An 18,326-nucleotide genomic window follows, 5' to 3' on the forward strand; every position below is an offset into this window, starting at 1 on the left:
AAGAAAGGAGTGCCCTGCCACGCAGGGGTGTCCCCCGCATAGGGGAGCCCCACGCGCAAGGAGTGCCTCCCATAAGGAGAGCCGCCCAGCGTGAAAGAAAGTGCAGCCTGCCCAGGAATGGTGCCGCCCACACGGAGAGCTGACAGGACAACAAGATGACGCACAAAAAGAAACACAGATTCCCGTGATGCTGACAACAACAGAAGCGGACAAAGAAGACACAGCAAATAGACACAGAGAACAGACAACTGGGGTGGGGGGGAGGGGAGCGAAATAAATAAATCTTTAAAAAAAAAGGAAAATGCCAAACTTGTCTTTAAAGAGTCTTTACTGTGTGTCTAACAGGGGCCGGTATCCCTAGCTAGAACCTGAGAGCATGTTCCTTCGTTTACCGTTTTTCACCTACAGTAGTGACCGATCGAGTACCCATTTTTAAAACCATCTCAGGGCGCTGGGGAGTGCCTGCTGAGCAGGAGCAGGGCTTCCTTTAACGTTCTGGCAGCAGGCAGTGCAGACAGCTGCAGACCCGCAAGCGCCCTGAACGTCACTGACGGTGCAATTCCTGTGTGTGTCACCACAACAAAAAGCACTTAAGAAGAACTGCTGATTCAGAGAAGAAAACGATGCAGGTGACTACGTGGCAAGGCCCAGGTGAGGAGTGGGGTTCTGGAGTGACACCCTGGACAGGCGCAGGGGCCGTCCCCAGCCCCACACCACGCCACAGACCAGTGGAGAAGACAGGCAGTGGGCATCGAGGTGTCCTGACGTTCTGAGGAAGGGGGTGCCCTTACACGCTCCTGGACTGCTGCCCAAGCCAGGTGTGCCCCCAGGACAAGGACTTCACCGGGGGCCTGGAGCCCAAACCGTCGGTCTGACTCGGCACATCTGCGAGGACCCAGCGGTCTGCTTCCAGGCCCAAACGCTGACAGCCTGGGTCCGAGAGAGGCCACCCGGTCACTCGGCCGAGCTGCCAGGGGCAGCCTCCGCCCAGACTTGCCCCACGTCACCACGGAAGTGGAGCAACCAGGCCTGCCAGCCCTTCCGCTCTGCCCCTGCCCCAGCACCCGTTCTCCCCAGCCCCACTCACAAGGTGGGTGGGCAGGAAACCCAAGCTCGCCGCAGAGGCGTCCTACCGGGCGACTGAGCTGGAATCTGCACACCCGGGGCTGGAGCCTTCCACGGGGTCGTGGGAGGCCACGGTGCCTGCGTGCTGGGTCCCGGGGACTGTTCAGCTCTTCCTTTGACCCTCTGAAAACAGCTATTTTTTCACACCTCAGTGATTCAGCCATGGCTTCTGCTGCTCGCCATCAGAGAGCCCTGGCTGGCAAGCACGCCCATGGCTGAGAGCAAGTCCCAGTGTGTGGTCTTCACCGTCTCCACAGCCCCAATTCCAGCAACTCCATGGCCAGTCCCTACATCACCACATGCCCCTCTGCCTTCACACACACCCCCAAGCGGTTTTAAAAATGCAACGCATGAACGCCATCTACGAAAGCACGACACAGTTCAGTTCAGTGGAGGCGGTCAGGCACAGCGGCCACAGGCTGCATGGTTCCACTTACAGCAATGCCCAGAAAAGTCAAATCCATAGAGACTGAACGCAGACCAGGGGGCCAGGGGCTGGGGGAGGAACGGCGTCCACTGCAAATGGGCACGAGAGAGAGTTCCAGGCTGATGGAAACGTGCAAACACTGGATGGACTGTGGGGACGGTCACACAACTCATAAATTTACTAAAAATCCTAAAATTCATTGAACTGTGTACTTAAAATGCGTTAAGTTTTATGGCATGTAAATTATACCTCAATAAACTGCTTAAAAAAAACAAACCCAAGCCTGTACAGAACCGTACAGGGCACTGATGTCCTCCGTGTGTGCGCGTGTCATGTGCTAGCTTCCTCACACCACGGCCCTCTGCAGGGTAACCGCGTCTTCAGCTTGATGGGCCTGTTTTCTGGTCTTTTCCTCAGGTGTACACACCAACACATGTGCCTACAGAAATGCTTTGTTGTGCACGTTCACTGTTGTTCCTGTATCTGTTCTACAACTTACACTTCTCCCGTTTCCCACACGCCCAGGATGGTGTTCCCAGTCAGCGCCTGCCTTTCTCCTTCCTTTGCTCTCAGGCTGCATGGCATCTAGTGATATAAATGGACTAAGTTTAAGCAATCCCCTCCTGAAGGACAGGTAGGCTATTTCCAAATTTTTGCTACTACAAAGCTATAATGAACGTCCTTTGTGCACGTGTAAAACAGTGTCCCTAGCTGCAGACTTGTTAGGCTGAAGGGTGCCTGCCCACCAGTACCAGAGCCCACGAGGCTGCTGTCCTGCGGCCCCTTTGAGGAGGACCCCCTTTCTTCCCCCAAAGCCCATGTCTCGACCTTTTAAATTGGTGCTGCCTGGCTCAGCCCCACCTTTCCATGTTTCCAGCCCAGCCAGCATCCAGGCCATCCCAGAGCCACAGTCTACGAGTGCTCAAACCTGGCCCCAGGGGAGTGACTCAGAAAAGGGGGGCAGGGGGACAGCAGGGGTGCAGACGAAGAGAAATACCTCATCATCCTTCCATTCCGAGAAGTTGATTTTGAAGGAGGGCAGGGAGAACTGCTGGCTCACCCCTCTCTTACAGTGGACGGTCTCGGACTGCAGAGAGGGGCTCTTGGGGCTGTACCTGGAAGGGTAGCAGGAGAGAAAGGTGATGACACCCCTGCTAGGCACTCGCTCCCCCGGTCCCATCCCCCACGCCTGCCAGGATCCCCCACGGCACAGACCCGCCGACGGGTGGGGGCTGGCAGCCAATTCTCTTTTGGGGACCGAGTAGAAGCTTCTGGCCTGCAGCATCCACCACTGCAAGTCCACAGCTCTAAGTCCACAGCTCTTCTCCAGTGGGAAGAGGGAGGCCAGCCTCTGTGGCCACATGGCACTCGTTCCGAAAGAACCCCCAAACCGTCACCACCTCCCTCTGCGGGTCACACCGCCGGCCAGGGCTGTGGTGCTTCCAGAGCCCACAACCACCCGATACCTCTGTTATCTTCCCAGACTGGCCCTTGCCTTTCCATCTGGTTTGTGCAGCTTGTCTCATTTTTGAACAAACGTGGTACAAAATTAAAAAGGTACACAGTGTTCACGGGGCAAAGTGCCCTCCCCACCCCCTGCTGGCCTTGTCCCCAGCCGCCTACTTCTGGAAGTGGCCCATCAATCACTCCTGGGAAAGTGAATGCACGTTCACATGTGCAGACGAACATTTCTTTTTTTATACACAGTCAGCGGCCGCCACACTCTCTCCCCACCCTGTCATTTCCACACACTGATCTGCCTCCCCAATCACTTGCGTTCTCTGACAGCCGTGTGGCACGTGGGGCTCCACTGCAGCTGCAGAGCTCTGCTCTAATTCAGCCAGCCCGCGGCGGACAAAGGGCATCTCCAGCACCTTGCTGTTCCAAGCGCTCGGGGACCCTCCTTCCCCACCAGCCAAACTCACATGCGGGAACATATGCCCAAGGCATGCTTCCAGAAGAGAAACGGGGCGGTCTCCGAATTCTGATGGACCCTGGTGTCCCACGTGCAGGAGACCTGCACCCACCCTTCGCCCATTTCCCTGCGCCCCTGCTTGCTGGCCCTGGGGCCTCTCTGCCTCCTGGATGAAGGACACTCTTGCACAAGCTGGGGCACGACTTGCCTGAAAGGACTGGCGGGGAAGTGGGGTGTGGCAGGCCCACCCGTGGCACCCAGGGGCAGAGGGCCGTGACCCTGTCCAGAGGCTTGGCAGGGCCTGGGCAGGGGCCAGCGGGGGAGGGCAAGAGCAGGCCCAGGACGGAGCCTGCGGCCAGGGGCGCAGCCTTGGACCATGCCCTCGCGCACACCTGCCCCTCCTCCTCTCTGAGCCTTGCTTTCCTCGTCAGGAAGCAGGAGAGGGAGCTGGGGAAGAGGCAAAAGGGTGGCCGGCCCTGCAGTGCAAATGGAAACAGTTTCCAGGCTGGCTGAGGTAGGGGTGCCTGGGCACAGCCTGCCAAGTCCTGGAGCCACTCCTGCTTCTCTCTTTGTTCCAGTGACTTCTGTGCTCTGTTATCCAGCCATAGGGCAGCCGGGGGGGGGGGGGGGGGGCTGACCCGAGCGTGTGGGCGACCCTGCAGCTGCCTGCGCCCCATCTCAGGAAGGAGACTGCGGCATTCCTCTTGCCCCTGGCCCCCGAGGAGGGCGTCTCTGAAATGCAGGGGCCCCCGGCCGTGGGTGCCCACTGCACAGGCGTGCCGGGAGCATCTTCTTTGCCTTCCCAACCTTTTCGGGGAGCGATAGAATCTTCTCCCAAGCACATCTTACACAGAGGCCCAGGGCACGAGACAGAAGCAGAGCTGCCCAGGTGGGGGGCATGTGGCAGAGCTGCCACCGGGCACAGCCTCCTCCTTTCTGGCTGGGGACCAGAACCAGCAAACACGCCGAGGAACAACCGTCAGGCTTGCAGGTCGCCCTGGAAAGAGCCAGCGCGGCACCCATGTGGCGGGCCTTGGTGAAGGCTGGAGAACAGGGTGAGATACCACGCTGGCGTGACACTGGGTGGTGGCAGCAGTTCACGGTGCCCGCCTCCAGGGGGCCAGGCAGGGGCGGACCCTTCACCCTCCAAATACTGAGCTTCTGCACCCCGGAGGCTTTCTTTCTAAGAACGCCTTCGTGAATTACACGTGCGATGAAAAAAGGAATCCAGCGCTTGGGTCAACAGAAGGCGTCCAAAAGTAAGTCCGGGAAACGGGGCTTGGCTCCTCCCGCAGGCGAGCCCCTCGTGGGGGTTCTCCCAGCAGCACCCGCTCCGACTCTCCTCCAGCAGCGCTGACTCTGATGGGCGCCTACGGGCCCTCGCTACGCGGGAAGAGCTGCGCCTGGAGTGCGCCGGGCCTCGGGGGGCCTCAAAGCCCTGGAGCAGTTCTGTCCAACACAGGGAGGACGCACACTCTTCTGCTGTCCCTTACGGTCACAGAGCCTGGCCTGGAGACCGGTGGCAGCTCCGCCAGGGTCGTGTTCAAGTTGCAGAATTGGAGCTTTGTGGTCAGCAGGGGCCTTATTTCACATACCATTATCTGCAAAGGTTTAACTCTAACACCGATAGAGCAGCGCTGCCCGAGGCCCAAGCCACCGCCCCTGCCCCCCCCCCCCCCGCTTGCCAGGCCCCGGCTCCCGGGCGCCCGCGGGGACTCACACGGCCGTGCCGTTCATGAACTCCTCCATCGCCTGGCAGTAGATGGTGATGGCCACCCGGGCGTCGGCGTCGAAGGTGAACTCCAGGCTGTAGAGGACCCGGGGCTTCTCGCCCTCCTCCGGGGGCTGGTCGGCGTCGTCCTTGTACCTGCCCGAGGGAGGTAGGCAAGGAGGCATCAGCGGGCCGAGGCAGGCAAGAACTGCTGGGCGGCGTGCCCTGCCCATCCAGGGGCCCTGGGAGCTGGCTGCCTGGACGTACCCCGCTTCCCTAGCCAACGTGGATGTGCGTTTTCCGTTTGGACAAGGAGGTCCAAGAGTCCAGAGTTCTTTCCTTTCCTTCCCATAGAAAAGGGAACAGAACGCCCTGGGTTTAGAGGTGGCGCCAGCTGCCTCCAGCCTTGTGTCTCGACCTCGGCGCTACTGACCTTTGGGGCCGGACAAGTCTTTGTTGTGGGGGCTGCCTGTGCCTTGTAGGGTGCTTTGTAGGGTGGCCTGTGTCCTCCAGATGCCAGCTCCCTGCCCCCCTGCTGAGACAGCTAGAAATGTCTCCGACGGGGCCCCCTGTACCCCAGGGGGCAGGACCGCCTTGGGAGAGGCCCACTGGGAAGAGGCCCAGGCGCCCTCCTGCTCCGCCGCGCCCTCCTCACCCGGTGTCCGGCCTGAGCCCCTGAGCCCACAGGAAAGGGGGCCCCCCGGGCCCCGGGCTGCCGCGCCAGGAGGTACCTCACGAGCCGCAGGGAGTCCTTCCGGATGTTCACCAGGCTGCGCAGCGTCTTCACCGGCTCGTGCGGGGCGGGAGTGACGTAGGGAAACTGGGAGGGAAAGACCCACAGTGACCCCAGGGGCCTCCAGAGCTGCAGGCGGCGGAGAGCAGGGGCCCTGGAGCTCCCGTCCCAGGGCGCCGGGGATTCCTGGGCTCTCGTCTCCGTGCCACGCGCTGCACTGTTAGGTCAGAGGGAAGGACTCGAACCCCGCCCCGGCGGATTCCGGGTTGTCCTCACCACCGCGCGGGCCTGACTCCCATTCGACGCAGGACCCTCCGCCACCTCGACCTGGCTGCGAGGACCCACCGGAGGGGCAGGTAAGCCTGGGGCCCTCCAGTCACGTTCCCAGCGGAGGGGCAGCCCTCCTCCAACGACCATCAGGGGGAGCCAGGCCCGGGCAGGAGCCGGGGCTCCCGAGGGCCGGGGACAGCGCTGCGCAACGCGGGCGCCTCTGGGCCCAGCGGGAAGGGGCTGGACCCTGGGCCAGCCCCTCAGCACCACAACCATTGGTGGATAAAGGTTTCCTGCCAACTGCCTGGGCACCCCTGGCCCCGCGGGACCCCTCCAGGCCCAAAGGCCACCCCAGGGCTCGGCCACCGCCCGGGACACGGAGTCCAGGGTGCCCGATGCTGAGGGCCTCCGCCTGGCCCTCACCACGTGGGACCATCATCTGAAACCAAATCCCAAGCCCCAGTGCAGGAGGAATTCAACCGCCCCCGAGCAGGGCCTGGCCTGGGCCCTGGCTCCTGGGCGGTGAGCTCCGAGCCTCCGGAACGTGCTGTCTGGGGGGGTCTCTGCTCATGTGGGGGGTGTTGGCACATGCCAGCCAGGAACGACGTGACTTAGGGCGGTGCTCTGGCTCTCAGCTCAACCCCTGGAGAGAGGTCGGCCACGTGGAGTCCCCCAGGCCCACGGGGTGGCGTCCCAGTAAAGACACGGGGCCGAGGCTGGACGAGCCTCCCTGGAGGCCAGCGCGCCGAGTGTGCGGGCACAGATCATGTCCAGGAGAGAAGTGCGGCCTGCGGATGACAGAGCCCCGCAGCTGGAACTCTGCTGGCTATCACCCCCCGCACCTCTTCCCTGGGCTGATTTTACCCTCTACCCTTTGCCTGCCAAAATCACAAGCACGAGCTTCACAGCTCTCAGCGCGTGCTACGAGCGCCTGAGCCAATTATTGAGCCTGAGGAGCTCCGGGGGACCCCTGCTCTTGCAACTGGCGTCAGAAGTGAGAGTGGGGAAGTGGACTTGGCCCAGTGGTTAGGGCGTCCGCCTACCACATGGGAGGTCCACAGTTCAAACCCCGGGCCTCCTTGACCCGTGTGGAGTTGGCCCATGCGCAGTGCTGATGCATGCAAGGAGTGTCATGCCATGGAGGGGTGTTCCCGCATAGGGGAGCCCCATGCGCAAGGAGTGCACCCGTAAGGAGAGCCGCCCAGCACGAAAGAAAGTGCAGCCTGCTCAAGAATGGCACCGCACACACGGAGGGCTGACACAAGATGACACAACAAAGAGAGACACAGATTCCCAGTGCCACTGAGAAGGATAGAAGCAGTCACAGAAGAACACACAGGGAGTGGACACAGAGAGCAGACAACTGGAGGGAGGAAAGAAATTTAAAAAAAAAAAAAAAAGTTGAGAGTGGTTGTGAGACCCCGCTCAGCACTTTTCCCTCCGTGGAACCCCCTCCTTCCTGGTGACCCTGCCCAGGCCTGGCCTGGCCCCCCAGCCCCAATCCAGTCATATAAACGCACTGCGCCCCCAACTGCTTCCACGGGCACCCCCACAGCCACCTCCGGGTTCACAGAACCCCGCGCAGGACGGCTGCATTTCCCGGGCCCTCCACCCTGCCGGGACGTGCAGACAAAATCTCCACAACACACCGCATCCTCCCCTCCCCGGCTGGGCCTCCAGCTCTCAGGGGTTTGCTGCAGGCGCCCCACGACAGCCCGCTCCCTTTCCCCTCTGCAGCCTGCACCCCGGGGCTTTGTCACAGACGCAGGCCGTGCCTTGCCCCCACCCGCCTCACGGGCTCACCTCCCCCACACGCCCTCGCTCCTGCCTTCACGCTCTGGGCAGGTGCCTGACCTGCGCCACGAGCAGGGCGGGCGCCTCCCCGCCAGCCAGGCCTCGGCTCCCACGCTGCTTCGGGGCCCCCCGGGTCGCTCCTGGCCCCTCTCCTCCCTCCCCGTTTGTCTTCCTGTCTGTTTCCCTTCACGCAACGCTTTCTTCCTTGTTGACGGCACCTCCGAGGCTGATGGACGAGTCCCAGGCACGTGGCAGGCTCCCAACGTGCTTGCCCGGGCCCCTCCAGGATGCCAGGATGGCGGCGCTGCGCAGGCGCGGGCCGGCCTTGGCCTTCCTCCCTCCTCTGCGGCCCGGAGCTCGGCCTGGACAAGGCAGGCAGAGCTCCCGCCACACGCCCAGGCCTGGACGCGCTGGCGTCCACGGAGGCCGCTCTGCCCTCGGGGACCTGGCTCCCGGCACCCCCGAGTCACACCACTGACCCGCTTCTCGCCCAATCGCACAGAGCTCCGGGGGGCTTGTGGGGTGGCCCCGGGCCACCCATCCTCACAGCTGGACACAGACTGGCCGGAGCGGAGACCTCACGGCCACCGCCGCCTCCGCTCACTCCCACAGGGCCTCGGCCCGCTGCCCGCTGGGGCTCACCTGGACCGGGCGATTGCCCAGGAAGTTGAGGTCCATGTTCTCTCCGAAGAGGTATCCCTCGGGGTGCGGGGTGTCGAACTTCTCGCCACCCATGAAGAAGTGTGAGGCAAAGTAGTTCCCTGTTTCAGAAAGAAAGCGCAGTGGTGGATGAGGCGGAGCAGGTGACGGGCCCAGGGAAGCCTCCCCTGCAGGACAGGCTCTCCGCTCTCGCGTCCCTGGCCGCGGCTTCTCCCGCCTCGGGGTCCTGCCCGGCCTCCACGCCCACCCGTCTGCCCGCCTCGGAGGGCCCTCCTGGGTCACAGGGCCCAGCTCACAGCTGCACTTTGGTGCCCAGCTCCAGCAGCACCTCCTCGAGGCAGCCCCCTGACCCGCAGGCAGCCCCAGCCTGTCAGCAAGCTCATCTCGGCACCCCTGCGGGCTAGAGCGCTGCCACCTGGGCTCTGCGTTCAGGGCCGGCGTCCTCCCCAGGCCCCGGCACCCAGCAGGCACTAGACCAGCAGTTCTCCTACGTCCGTGCAGGGTAGAGGAACTGAAGGTCCGACCTCAGCCAGCCTCCAGCAGCGGCGTGTGCAGCTCACGGCAGGAGACGTGAGGGTACGGGCTCTCCCGGCTTCCTGAGCCCAGCGTCACCCCTTCCCCCGGTTTCTCTGGCAGGGGAAGGCCTGGCGACCGTGGGGCCTGGGGAATTGCGCGGTGGCCTGGACACGTTTCCCCAGCTTCGTGCCCGGCACAGACTTCCGGTCACCAGAGCCCCTGCGGGTCCTTTCCAGCTTCTGGGGGGGGGACCTCGGGGCTCTCAGAGCTCAGGCTCTGGCGGCCTCGGTGGAGGCGTGCCCCTTGCTGAGACCTGCGGCCCTGGGCGACAGGTGGGCACGGCGTGCCTGCACAGGCTGAGCGGTGAGACCGGGCAGCGACCACCCCCCAGTGGCAGCGGGCGGCACCTACCCCAACCCTAAGCCTACGCCCCCATGGGGAGGGAGCCTCGAAAGCCAGCCAAGAGGAAGAGAGCAAGGCGGCAACCCGCGAGGTGGATCCTAGCACGCTGGCTTTATGGAATGCTGCCACTGTGATGCCCGGAGGTGCTGAGGAGGGAAATGGTCACAAAATGTTTGTTAGTAAAAAAACTAACTGGCTGTCGTCCTGGACCCCATTTTGGGGAAGAATGGACACACTTACGTGTGCAATACAAGCGGTGAGTGCACACAGAAAGGGTGGGAAGAGGCAGAGCTAAAGGCTGCCAGAGAAGCTAGCTGGGGGGCAGGCGTGGTGGGGACCAAAGACCCAACGTTCTGTTCCACATCAGCTCTTTCCTGGGAACACGCACCGACAGGAGTTTGTTAAGTCAGGAAAAAGAAGGGCTGAGGTGCAGCCGCTCTGAAAAACAGCTTAGAGGCTCCTCAAAGTTAAGTACAGAATGACCGCTTGACCGGCAACCCCACTGCTAGGTACAGACCAGGAGACCTGAAAGCAGGGGCTCGGGCAGACACCTGTGCACCCCCGTGCACAGCAGCAAAAACCACGCCCACCCAGAAGAAGGGAGACCCCACAGGTCTCCACCCACAGCGCGGAACACTATTCAGCTGTGAAAAGGCACGAAGCGCCCGCCCGCGCCACAACACGGACAAACCGTGAAGACATCGTGTTGAGTGAAACAAGCCAGACGCAGGAGGGCAGTATTGTAGGATTCCACTCACACGGGATATTGAGAAAGTTAATAGAGACAGAAAATAGCCCGGAGGTTACCAGGGGCTGGGAAGGGAAGAAGAGGGAGTTACTGCTCATTGGGGACAGAGTCTGTTCGGGATGTTGAAAAATTCTGTAAATAGATAGTGGTATAATGGTTGCATTAATGAAGGGAATGTCACTGAATTGTCCACTTAAAAATGGTTAAAATGGTAATTTTCATGTTACACATTTTACAGTAAGACCATGAGGACACACTGAAGAAAGTGCATTTCCAGGGAGAGGCTCTTCAAGCAGGGAGAGGAGAGCGCAGCTGCAGCAGCCCCCACGATTCTCTCGGGGAAGGCCTTCCTGCCCGTAAAGTGGCCAAGGAGACCCCACATGGTCTCTTCCCATGTGGGAAGAACTTTATAAAAGAGGATGTAAGGCCTGGGGCGTTTAAGGGTCATTCACGTCTTTTTTAGATTATTTTTAGAGCAGTTTTAGATTTACAGGAAAGAAATGGGCAGAAAGTACACAGAGTTCTCCTGCAGCCTCTCCCCCGCAGCCCCGACATCTCGTGCTGGTGTGGCTCATCGCCCCAGCTGCTGAGCCAACCCTGACGCGCTACATCTCCTCAAGCCCAGAGCCGACGCGGCGTACAGTTCCGTGGGACTTGACGACTACGTCACGTCACGGATCCCTCAGAGCTTCACAGAGAAGACGATCACCTCTTCTCCCAGGCCCTGACCCCCCGCAGCCGCTGACGTGTTTACTGTTTCTTTAGTTTTGTCTTCTCCAGAATGCCCTACAGTGGGACTCTCACAGCATGGAGTCTTTCCAGACTGGCTTCTTTCACCTAGAAATATGTATCGAAGGTTCCTCCATGTCTTTCCATGGCTTGGGAGGTCATTTTTTAAAATTGCTGAATAATATTCCATGATATGGATGCACGCAGTTGGTACAACACAGTTGCTTGCAGTTTTTGACAATTATAAATAAAGCTGCTATAAATACCTAAATACTTGTGTACGGGTTTTTGTGTGGACGTGTTTTCCACTCGTGGGTAAACACCAAGGAGTGCTATCTATCGCTGGCTCCTACGAGACTCTTCTGTTTAGCTTTGTAAGAAACAGCCAGACCATCTTCCAAAGAGGTGTAGCATTTGCACTTCCACCAGCAACGAATGCGCGTTCCTGCTGCTCCACGTCCCCATCAGCATTTGGGGTTGTCAACGGGAGTTTTGGCCATTTTAACAGGTATGTAGTGGTATTTAATGCCAAATGGTGTTGAGAATCTTTCCATATGCTTACTTTCCATCTGCACATCTTCTTTGGTCACGTGACCTGTCTTTTCAGATCCTTTGCCCATTTTTAAAACTTGACTGTTTCCTTATTGTTTAAAGAAATCTTTGTATACTTTGGATAAAAGTCCTTTTTGGATATACGTTTTGCAAATAATTTCTCCAGTTCTGTTTTGTCTTTCCATTCTCCTAACAGTCTTTTGCAAAGCAGTAGTTTTTAATTGTATTGTAGTCCAACGTTTTCTTCTATGTTGTATTCTAGAAGTTTTATATTTTAGTGTTTACATTTAGATCTACGATCCATTTTCAATTAATTTCTGTGAGAAGTAAAAGGTATTATCTAAATTCCTTTTTTGCATGTGAATATCCTGTTGTTTCTGCACTATTTGTTAAAAATTCTATTTTTTTATTGATGCCTTGGCAAAGATCAGTTGACTATAAATAACAATAATGGTTGAAATAGAGATGCACACAAAGACGCCTTCCCAAATCGTGCTGGTCTCCACACCAACCCCCACGTACTGAGAGCATGGGTGCATTTTAACATGCCAAGACTTTAACCGTGACACTTCCCAGAACACCAGAGCCAGGGTGGTGGACCTGGCCTCCAGGCCTCAGGCAGAGGTGGTCTTGGAACCGCACCTGCAGCCTTGGCTGGTCTTTGGCTGACCCAACCGAGCCTGAAGCACAGAGCAGGCAAGACGGGGCTTGGCCCAAGGATTAGGGCGAACCCGGCTCAGGGCCGCTCGCCTGCTAACCCCCACTAGCAGCCTGGCTGCCAGGTGAACCAGCGCACCCCGCAGCCAACCACAAGGGGAGACCAGGCACTGCTGAGAACGCCCCAGGAGACCTGGACATCCGGGCTGCCCTTCGTGGAGATTGGGCCTCTGCCCCTCCTTGCTCTGTCGACGGACTTCGGGAAAAAGTCCAGGCAGGCTTGGTTCTGCAGGGAAGATTCCGGAGAAGGCAGAGTCAGCCTGGGAGTCAGGTCCCTGGCCTGGAAGCCACCGGCTCCAAACTCCTCCGAGGGGCCCTGCAAGGCACAACCACTTTGCACCTAACAAGGCCCCAGAGTCTCCTCACTAGAGGCAGCCAGCCTCCACGATGGGCCCCGATGGGTCACACCTCCTGGGGGACTGCCTCCAAGGGGCCGCCTCTCACACTGGGTAGGGCTGACCTGTGCAGACTGGAGGATGTTGTGGGAATGATGGGGTGTGCCTTCCCAGGCTCTGGGGGAAGTCAGCCGCCGTGCACTCAAGCAGCCCTGTGGCGAGGTCAGCACCAACTCGCCAGCCAGGTGAGTGAGCCATCTTGGAAGTGAATCCTCCAGCCCGGGTAAGCTTCTAGAAACCTGCAGCCTCCCCGAGGGAGACCCTGAGTCAGAACTACCTACCCAGCTAAGCTCTTCCCAAATGCCTTGCCCACAGAACCCACGTGAGATAAAAAGTGCTCACTGTTGCTTTAAGCGGCTAAATTTTGCAGTGATTTGCTATGGAACACAAGCTAACCCATACAATGGGCTTCTGAAACCCAGTCTGGGAACCCCCCGTCTTTCTCCTCTCCAGACTCCTGATTATTTTTAGATTTATTTATCGCCCCCGTCGTCCCCCTGCCCCCCATTGTTTTTGCACATGCTGTCTGCTTTCTGGGCCCAGTAGGCTCCTGATTCTAACACAGTCCAGTGGCCACTGCCCCGGCCAAGGCCACCAGCACCGGCTGCCTGTCTCACTGCAGCCCACCTCCACACCTCTACCTTGCCCGGAAGTCTGTTTTCCACATCTCACTGCTCTCAAACTCCCAATGGTTTCCTCTACTCCTCACCACAGCTTGCTCACACTGCAGGGCCTTTGCACTGCACTCTTTCCTCAGCTTAGAAATAAAATACATTTTAAAAAATAATTTTAAAAAGGTTTTTCCCAAAAGCTGGGTCTTGAACCTTCGCCTCACGTTACCATCTCAGCGAGGCCTTTTCTGATCGCGCCTTTGAACCTCTGCGACCCCCACCCTGGCTGCTGAACCCCCACCCTGGCTGCTGAACCCCCACCCTGGTTGCTGAACCTCCCCGGCCCCCTTCTCTATTCTTCTCCACAGCATTTTTCATGACCATTTTACTATATACAGCTGGTGCCAAAGGCTTTCTGCAGTTTCAATAACTTCATAGGTGTATGTGCTCCAAACTAAAATCTGTGTATTAAGAGGTGGTGATTATTACTTTTTTTTTCTTACCTGTACAGTTTTCTGCAATGAATGCATTTTACTTTTTTTTCAAGATTTATTTATTTATTCCTGCCCCCTCACTGTTTTTGCACCCACTGTGCTTTCTGTGTCCACTCACTGTGTATCTTCTGTGTCTGCTTGTCTTCTCTTTAGGCAGCACTGGGAACCAATCCTGGGACCTTCTGGAGTGGGAGAGAGGTACTCAATCTCTTGCACAATCTCAGCTCCCTGGTCCACTGTGTCTCTTTTTGTCGTGTCATCTTGCCGCACCAGTTCTCTGTGCAAGCCAGCACTCTGTGCAGGACAGCATTCCTGCGCAGGCCAGTATGCCATGTGGGTCAGCACTCCATGTGAGCCAGCTCTCCGCTCTGGCCAGCTCATCACCCAGGCCGATCTGCCTTCGCCAGGAGGCCCTGGGAATCAAACCCTGGACCTCCTACATGGTAGATGGGAGCCCAATCACTCGAGCCACCTCCACTTCCAGCATTTTATTTTTTAAATGAGAAAAATTATTTTTCAAAGATTTGAGGCATGGGGCAAGGATGTCTTTCAGCAACGGTTATGATATCAAAAACTTGTTATTGGAACCGCATTTTGGAATTAGTGGTGATGGTTGCCATGACTGTGAAAAACCACAAATTAAACTTTGTAGTATGTGAATTATATCTCAATAAGGCTGTTATTTTTAAAAACTGGAAGGACTTAATCAAATTGTCTGCTGAGAAGTCGTTAACAATAAACATATTTTGATGCTAGATATCCATGTGGTTTTTCATGCAAATAACTCAAAATTAGATGGTATTGCTATAGCTGAACCTGTCAATTCCCATCTATTTATATAAACAAAGATTTTCAACTTAAAAAAAAAACAGAATTGATACTGAACTCTGCATCATTCTAGCAATGAGTAATATTCAATTATGAATATATGAACTTACTGGGAAAAAAATTCCATCTATTTAATGAAGATATACCTTTCCAAAGTATTTTTTTTTAGTATGTATGTATATTATAAATAGAAATTGTAATATTTATGTTACTAAGGTCAACTGGGTATTTGTTAATGGCCAAACCGAAAGAAAAAGTCTCATTTAGAGCTTTAATTATAACTTCAATTTATGCATATACAGTCAATGTTCACTACTGGCAGTAGTTTTATATTCTATTCAGTCACCAGAAACACTAAGTTAGGGAATACTGGATGTATTAGTCCGCCAAAGGGGTACTGATGCAAAATAACCAGAAATTGGTTAGTTTTATAAAGGATATTTTTTGGGGTAGTTGCTTACAGATAACAGGCGATAAGCATAAGCGACTTCCCTCACCAAAGTCTATTTGGAGCAAGACGGCTGCCAACATCTGCGAGGGCGAGGGCTTCCTGGGTTCCTACGTTCCTGGGGCTCGCTTTTCTCTGGGTTCAAGGTTCCTTCCTTCCTGGTGCTGGCTTCTCTTTCCTCTGGGTGCTAACTTCCGAGGTTTTCAGCATCAAACTCTAACATCAGAAGTCCCCACATCAAAAGCTCCAACTCAGGTAGTGGACTTGGCCCAGTGGTTAGGGCATCCGCCTACCATATGGGAGGTCCGTGGTTCAAAACCTGGGCCTCCTTGAGCTGTGTGGAGCAGGCCCATGCTCAGCGCTGATGCACACAAGGAGTTGCCCTGCCACGCAGGGGTGTCCCCCGTGTAGGGGAGCCCCATGCGCAGGGAGTGCGCCCCGTAAGGAGAGCTGCCCAGCGCGAAAGAAAGCGCAGCCTGCCCAGGAATGGCGCCGCCCACATGGAGAGCTGACACAGCAAGATGACGCAACAAAAAGAAACACAGATTCCCATGCCGCTGACAACAACAGAAGCGGACAAAGAAGACGCAGCAAATAGACACAGAGAGCAGACAACCGGGGTGGGGGGGAGGGGAGAGAAATAAACAAATAAATCTTTTAAAAAAAGGAAAAAAAAAGCTCCAACTCTGTCCTTTGCCATGCCTTTTATCTGTGAGTCTCCACCCACCAAGGGGTGGGGACTGGGTGGGGACTCTGAGCCCTAACGATAACTCAATCATGCCCAGGTACAGATCAGAGTACAAGCATAATCCAATATTTCTTTTTTGGAATTCATCAATTATATCAAACTGCTACACTGGACTATTGCTCCTCAAGGAAATAGAGGGTTAGTGTTCTGTGAGCCTCTGGGCACATTTTCAGCAATCGGTCAACGACCGGCCTCGCTGCACGTGTGTTCCTGTACTTCTGTCTGGGGCACCTTATTTAATATATACTGTTGATCCATCAACACTGAACTCGCAGCCAACAGCACCATAACTCGCCTGCACAAAGCTGCACAGACACACGTATTTTCTCCACGGGTATGTCACAGCCTCTTGAGCTTCAGTGCTATGCTTGGGAGCCATTTTTAAGCAAAGAAATCACCAAAAAAAAGCAAAAAAATGAGAAAATGTGGCACTAAATGTACTGTGAAAATAGCACTTGCTTAACAGAATGAAAGCTGAAACAAAAAGGCAGAGCACTGCTTGCTGGACCTCAGCTGGGAACACGTACAGCGGGTGACTCAATATTTTTCACCCCTTTGTGCATATCCACAAATAACTGTGACTGCACCGCAAGTATTGATTTTAGGTAACACTAGCTGTGTTTCTAATGGCCACTCAAACCTGAAGAAAAATTCTAACAGAGCTTTATGGATATGTGAAAAAAAATTTTTTTGAGGTTTATATTTGTTTTATTTTTCTTATTACCTTTTTTAAAAAAGATACAGAGATCACACAAAAGTGAATTTTTAAAAAAAATTTATTTCAACTTATATACATATTTTAGCTACAGAGACACGTTGATCAAAAAAAGACTCTCAATCAGTTTTTAAAAACTGGAATCAGTGTTTATGTTTGTCAATAAGGAGATGGATAAATACACTGTGGCCCGTTCCTGAGACGGAACCTCCACCACCCAACAGCTAAAAGCCATGACCTGGGTCTGTCTCAACATGGATCAAGTGCAGAACAACTCAGAGACAAAGCAAGTGTGGAGGCCGTGGGGATGCCCAGAACATCACCCCTGCCTCGACGGGCTGCCAAGGCAGTGGGCGAGGTGACCCTGGAGCTGACCAGGGAGCTCACGGCATGGCACCCGTGTCCCCACCCAACGTGTCCAGCACGGCTCTGACCTGCCGCCTGCGGAAAGAGGCCAAATTCAGTGACATCAAGAAGGCGGTGACACGGCATGAGACGGCCCCCGGAAGGGCATCCTGGGCTACACCGAGGACCAGGGTGCGTCCTGTGACACCCACTCTCCACTTCTGATGCTGGGGCTGGCATTGCTCTCAACCACCCCTTCGTCAAGCTCCTTTCCGGGTATGACGATGAACGTGACTACAGCGACAGGGTGGTGGACCTCCTGGCTCACATGCCCCCAAGGAGGAAGAGCCCCTGGACCACCAGCCCCAGCAACAGCTGCTGGGGAGTCCTGGTCCCAACTCAATCCCCCAACACTGAGCATCGCCCAGCCTCACAGCTTCCAGCCCAGACCCCCTGAAGAACGGGAGGCGCTCAGAGGGCCCTGCCTTGTCATGTACCACCAATAAAGTCACGCTGTACCCCCCCCAAAAAAAGATGAAGCAAGTTATTAGAGAACACGTATAAGATAACACTCATAACAAGGAATGTGAAAGCATCCTGAAGCGGTCCCAGAAGCAGCCGCAGAAGATGCACATAAAGCAAAGAGTAAACAGAGGCTACCAGGCCAGAAAAAGGGCTCAGGAAAATGCCGTTCTTTACTGTGTCATTGGTGAGCTGTGTGTGGATGTGTGCGCACATGCAAACGGTGCATCTGTGGTGCACGTGGGCACGTTTATGTGTGAACGTAATGTGTGCTGTGCGTATGTCTACACACAGCGTATATGGTGTGTTTATATGTGCATGTGCATTCATACCTATGGTGCACTTGTTGCTGTGTGTCTGTGTGTGCGCATGCGTACATGTGTAGTTTAGGACTAAGAGGAGCAGGTGGGGGCAGAAAAGAGAAAGGAAAGGAGGCTGAGGGGAAGAAGGAAAGGGAGACCCAACGCGCCAGACACTGGGCCCAGAGGGTGCCCCATTCTCCAGGTGAGACCCTGTGCTCAGGGTTGGTCTCAGATCTGCAGATTCCAGAGCCCTCTGTCCTCCGCAATGCCCGCCCCACAGGTGACAGGCAGGTGGGACTGCGGCTGCTCACGTAAAGCGCCGCGCGCAAGGGTCTTCCCAACCAGACAGCTCAAAGTCCTGCTGCGGCCACACCCAGTGGGACTGGCAGGGGCAGCACGGACCCACTGCGGCCGAGAAGCCCCAGCCACGTGGCACGGACACACTCCAGGACTCCGAGCCTCCACGGCGCGTTCTCAACAGCAAGGCTGAAAACAAACCCATCTCCTTGAAGACACGACGCTGCGTGATGAGCCAGACGCCAAGGACACGTCTCGTGTGCTGTGTGCAGACACTCACATGAACATCTAGAAGAGGCAAATTCATAAGCTAGAACACAGG

At 56.2% G+C, this 18,326-nt stretch overlaps 1 protein-coding gene across 8 annotated transcripts in view; it reads right to left on the minus strand.

Annotated features, from left to right (window-relative positions):
* The window catches only part of MGRN1 (mahogunin ring finger 1), a 64,670-nt gene that overhangs the window by 29,364 nt on the left and 16,980 nt on the right, over positions 1-18,326 (minus strand). For 4 of the 8 annotated variants that reach the window (XM_004452192.4, XM_071211416.1, XM_071211414.1 and 1 more), the window contains exons 2-5: positions 8,618-8,736; positions 5,910-5,998; positions 5,188-5,334; positions 2,550-2,667 (exon numbers count right to left, since the gene is read on the minus strand). In XM_004452192.4, coding sequence (XP_004452249.2) covers positions 2,550-2,667; positions 5,188-5,334; positions 5,910-5,998; positions 8,618-8,736 — 473 coding nt within the window. Of the gene's footprint in view, positions 1-2,549; positions 2,668-5,187; positions 5,335-5,905; positions 5,999-8,617; positions 8,737-18,326 lie in introns of all 8 variants that reach the window. The other 4 variants (XM_071211412.1, XM_071211415.1, XM_058286552.2 and 1 more) reach the window with 1 other exon arrangement.

Source organism: Dasypus novemcinctus, chromosome 23 (genome assembly GCF_030445035.2).
Source record: "Dasypus novemcinctus isolate mDasNov1 chromosome 23, mDasNov1.1.hap2, whole genome shotgun sequence".
NCBI classification, from domain to species: Eukaryota; Metazoa; Chordata; class Mammalia; order Cingulata; family Dasypodidae; genus Dasypus; species Dasypus novemcinctus.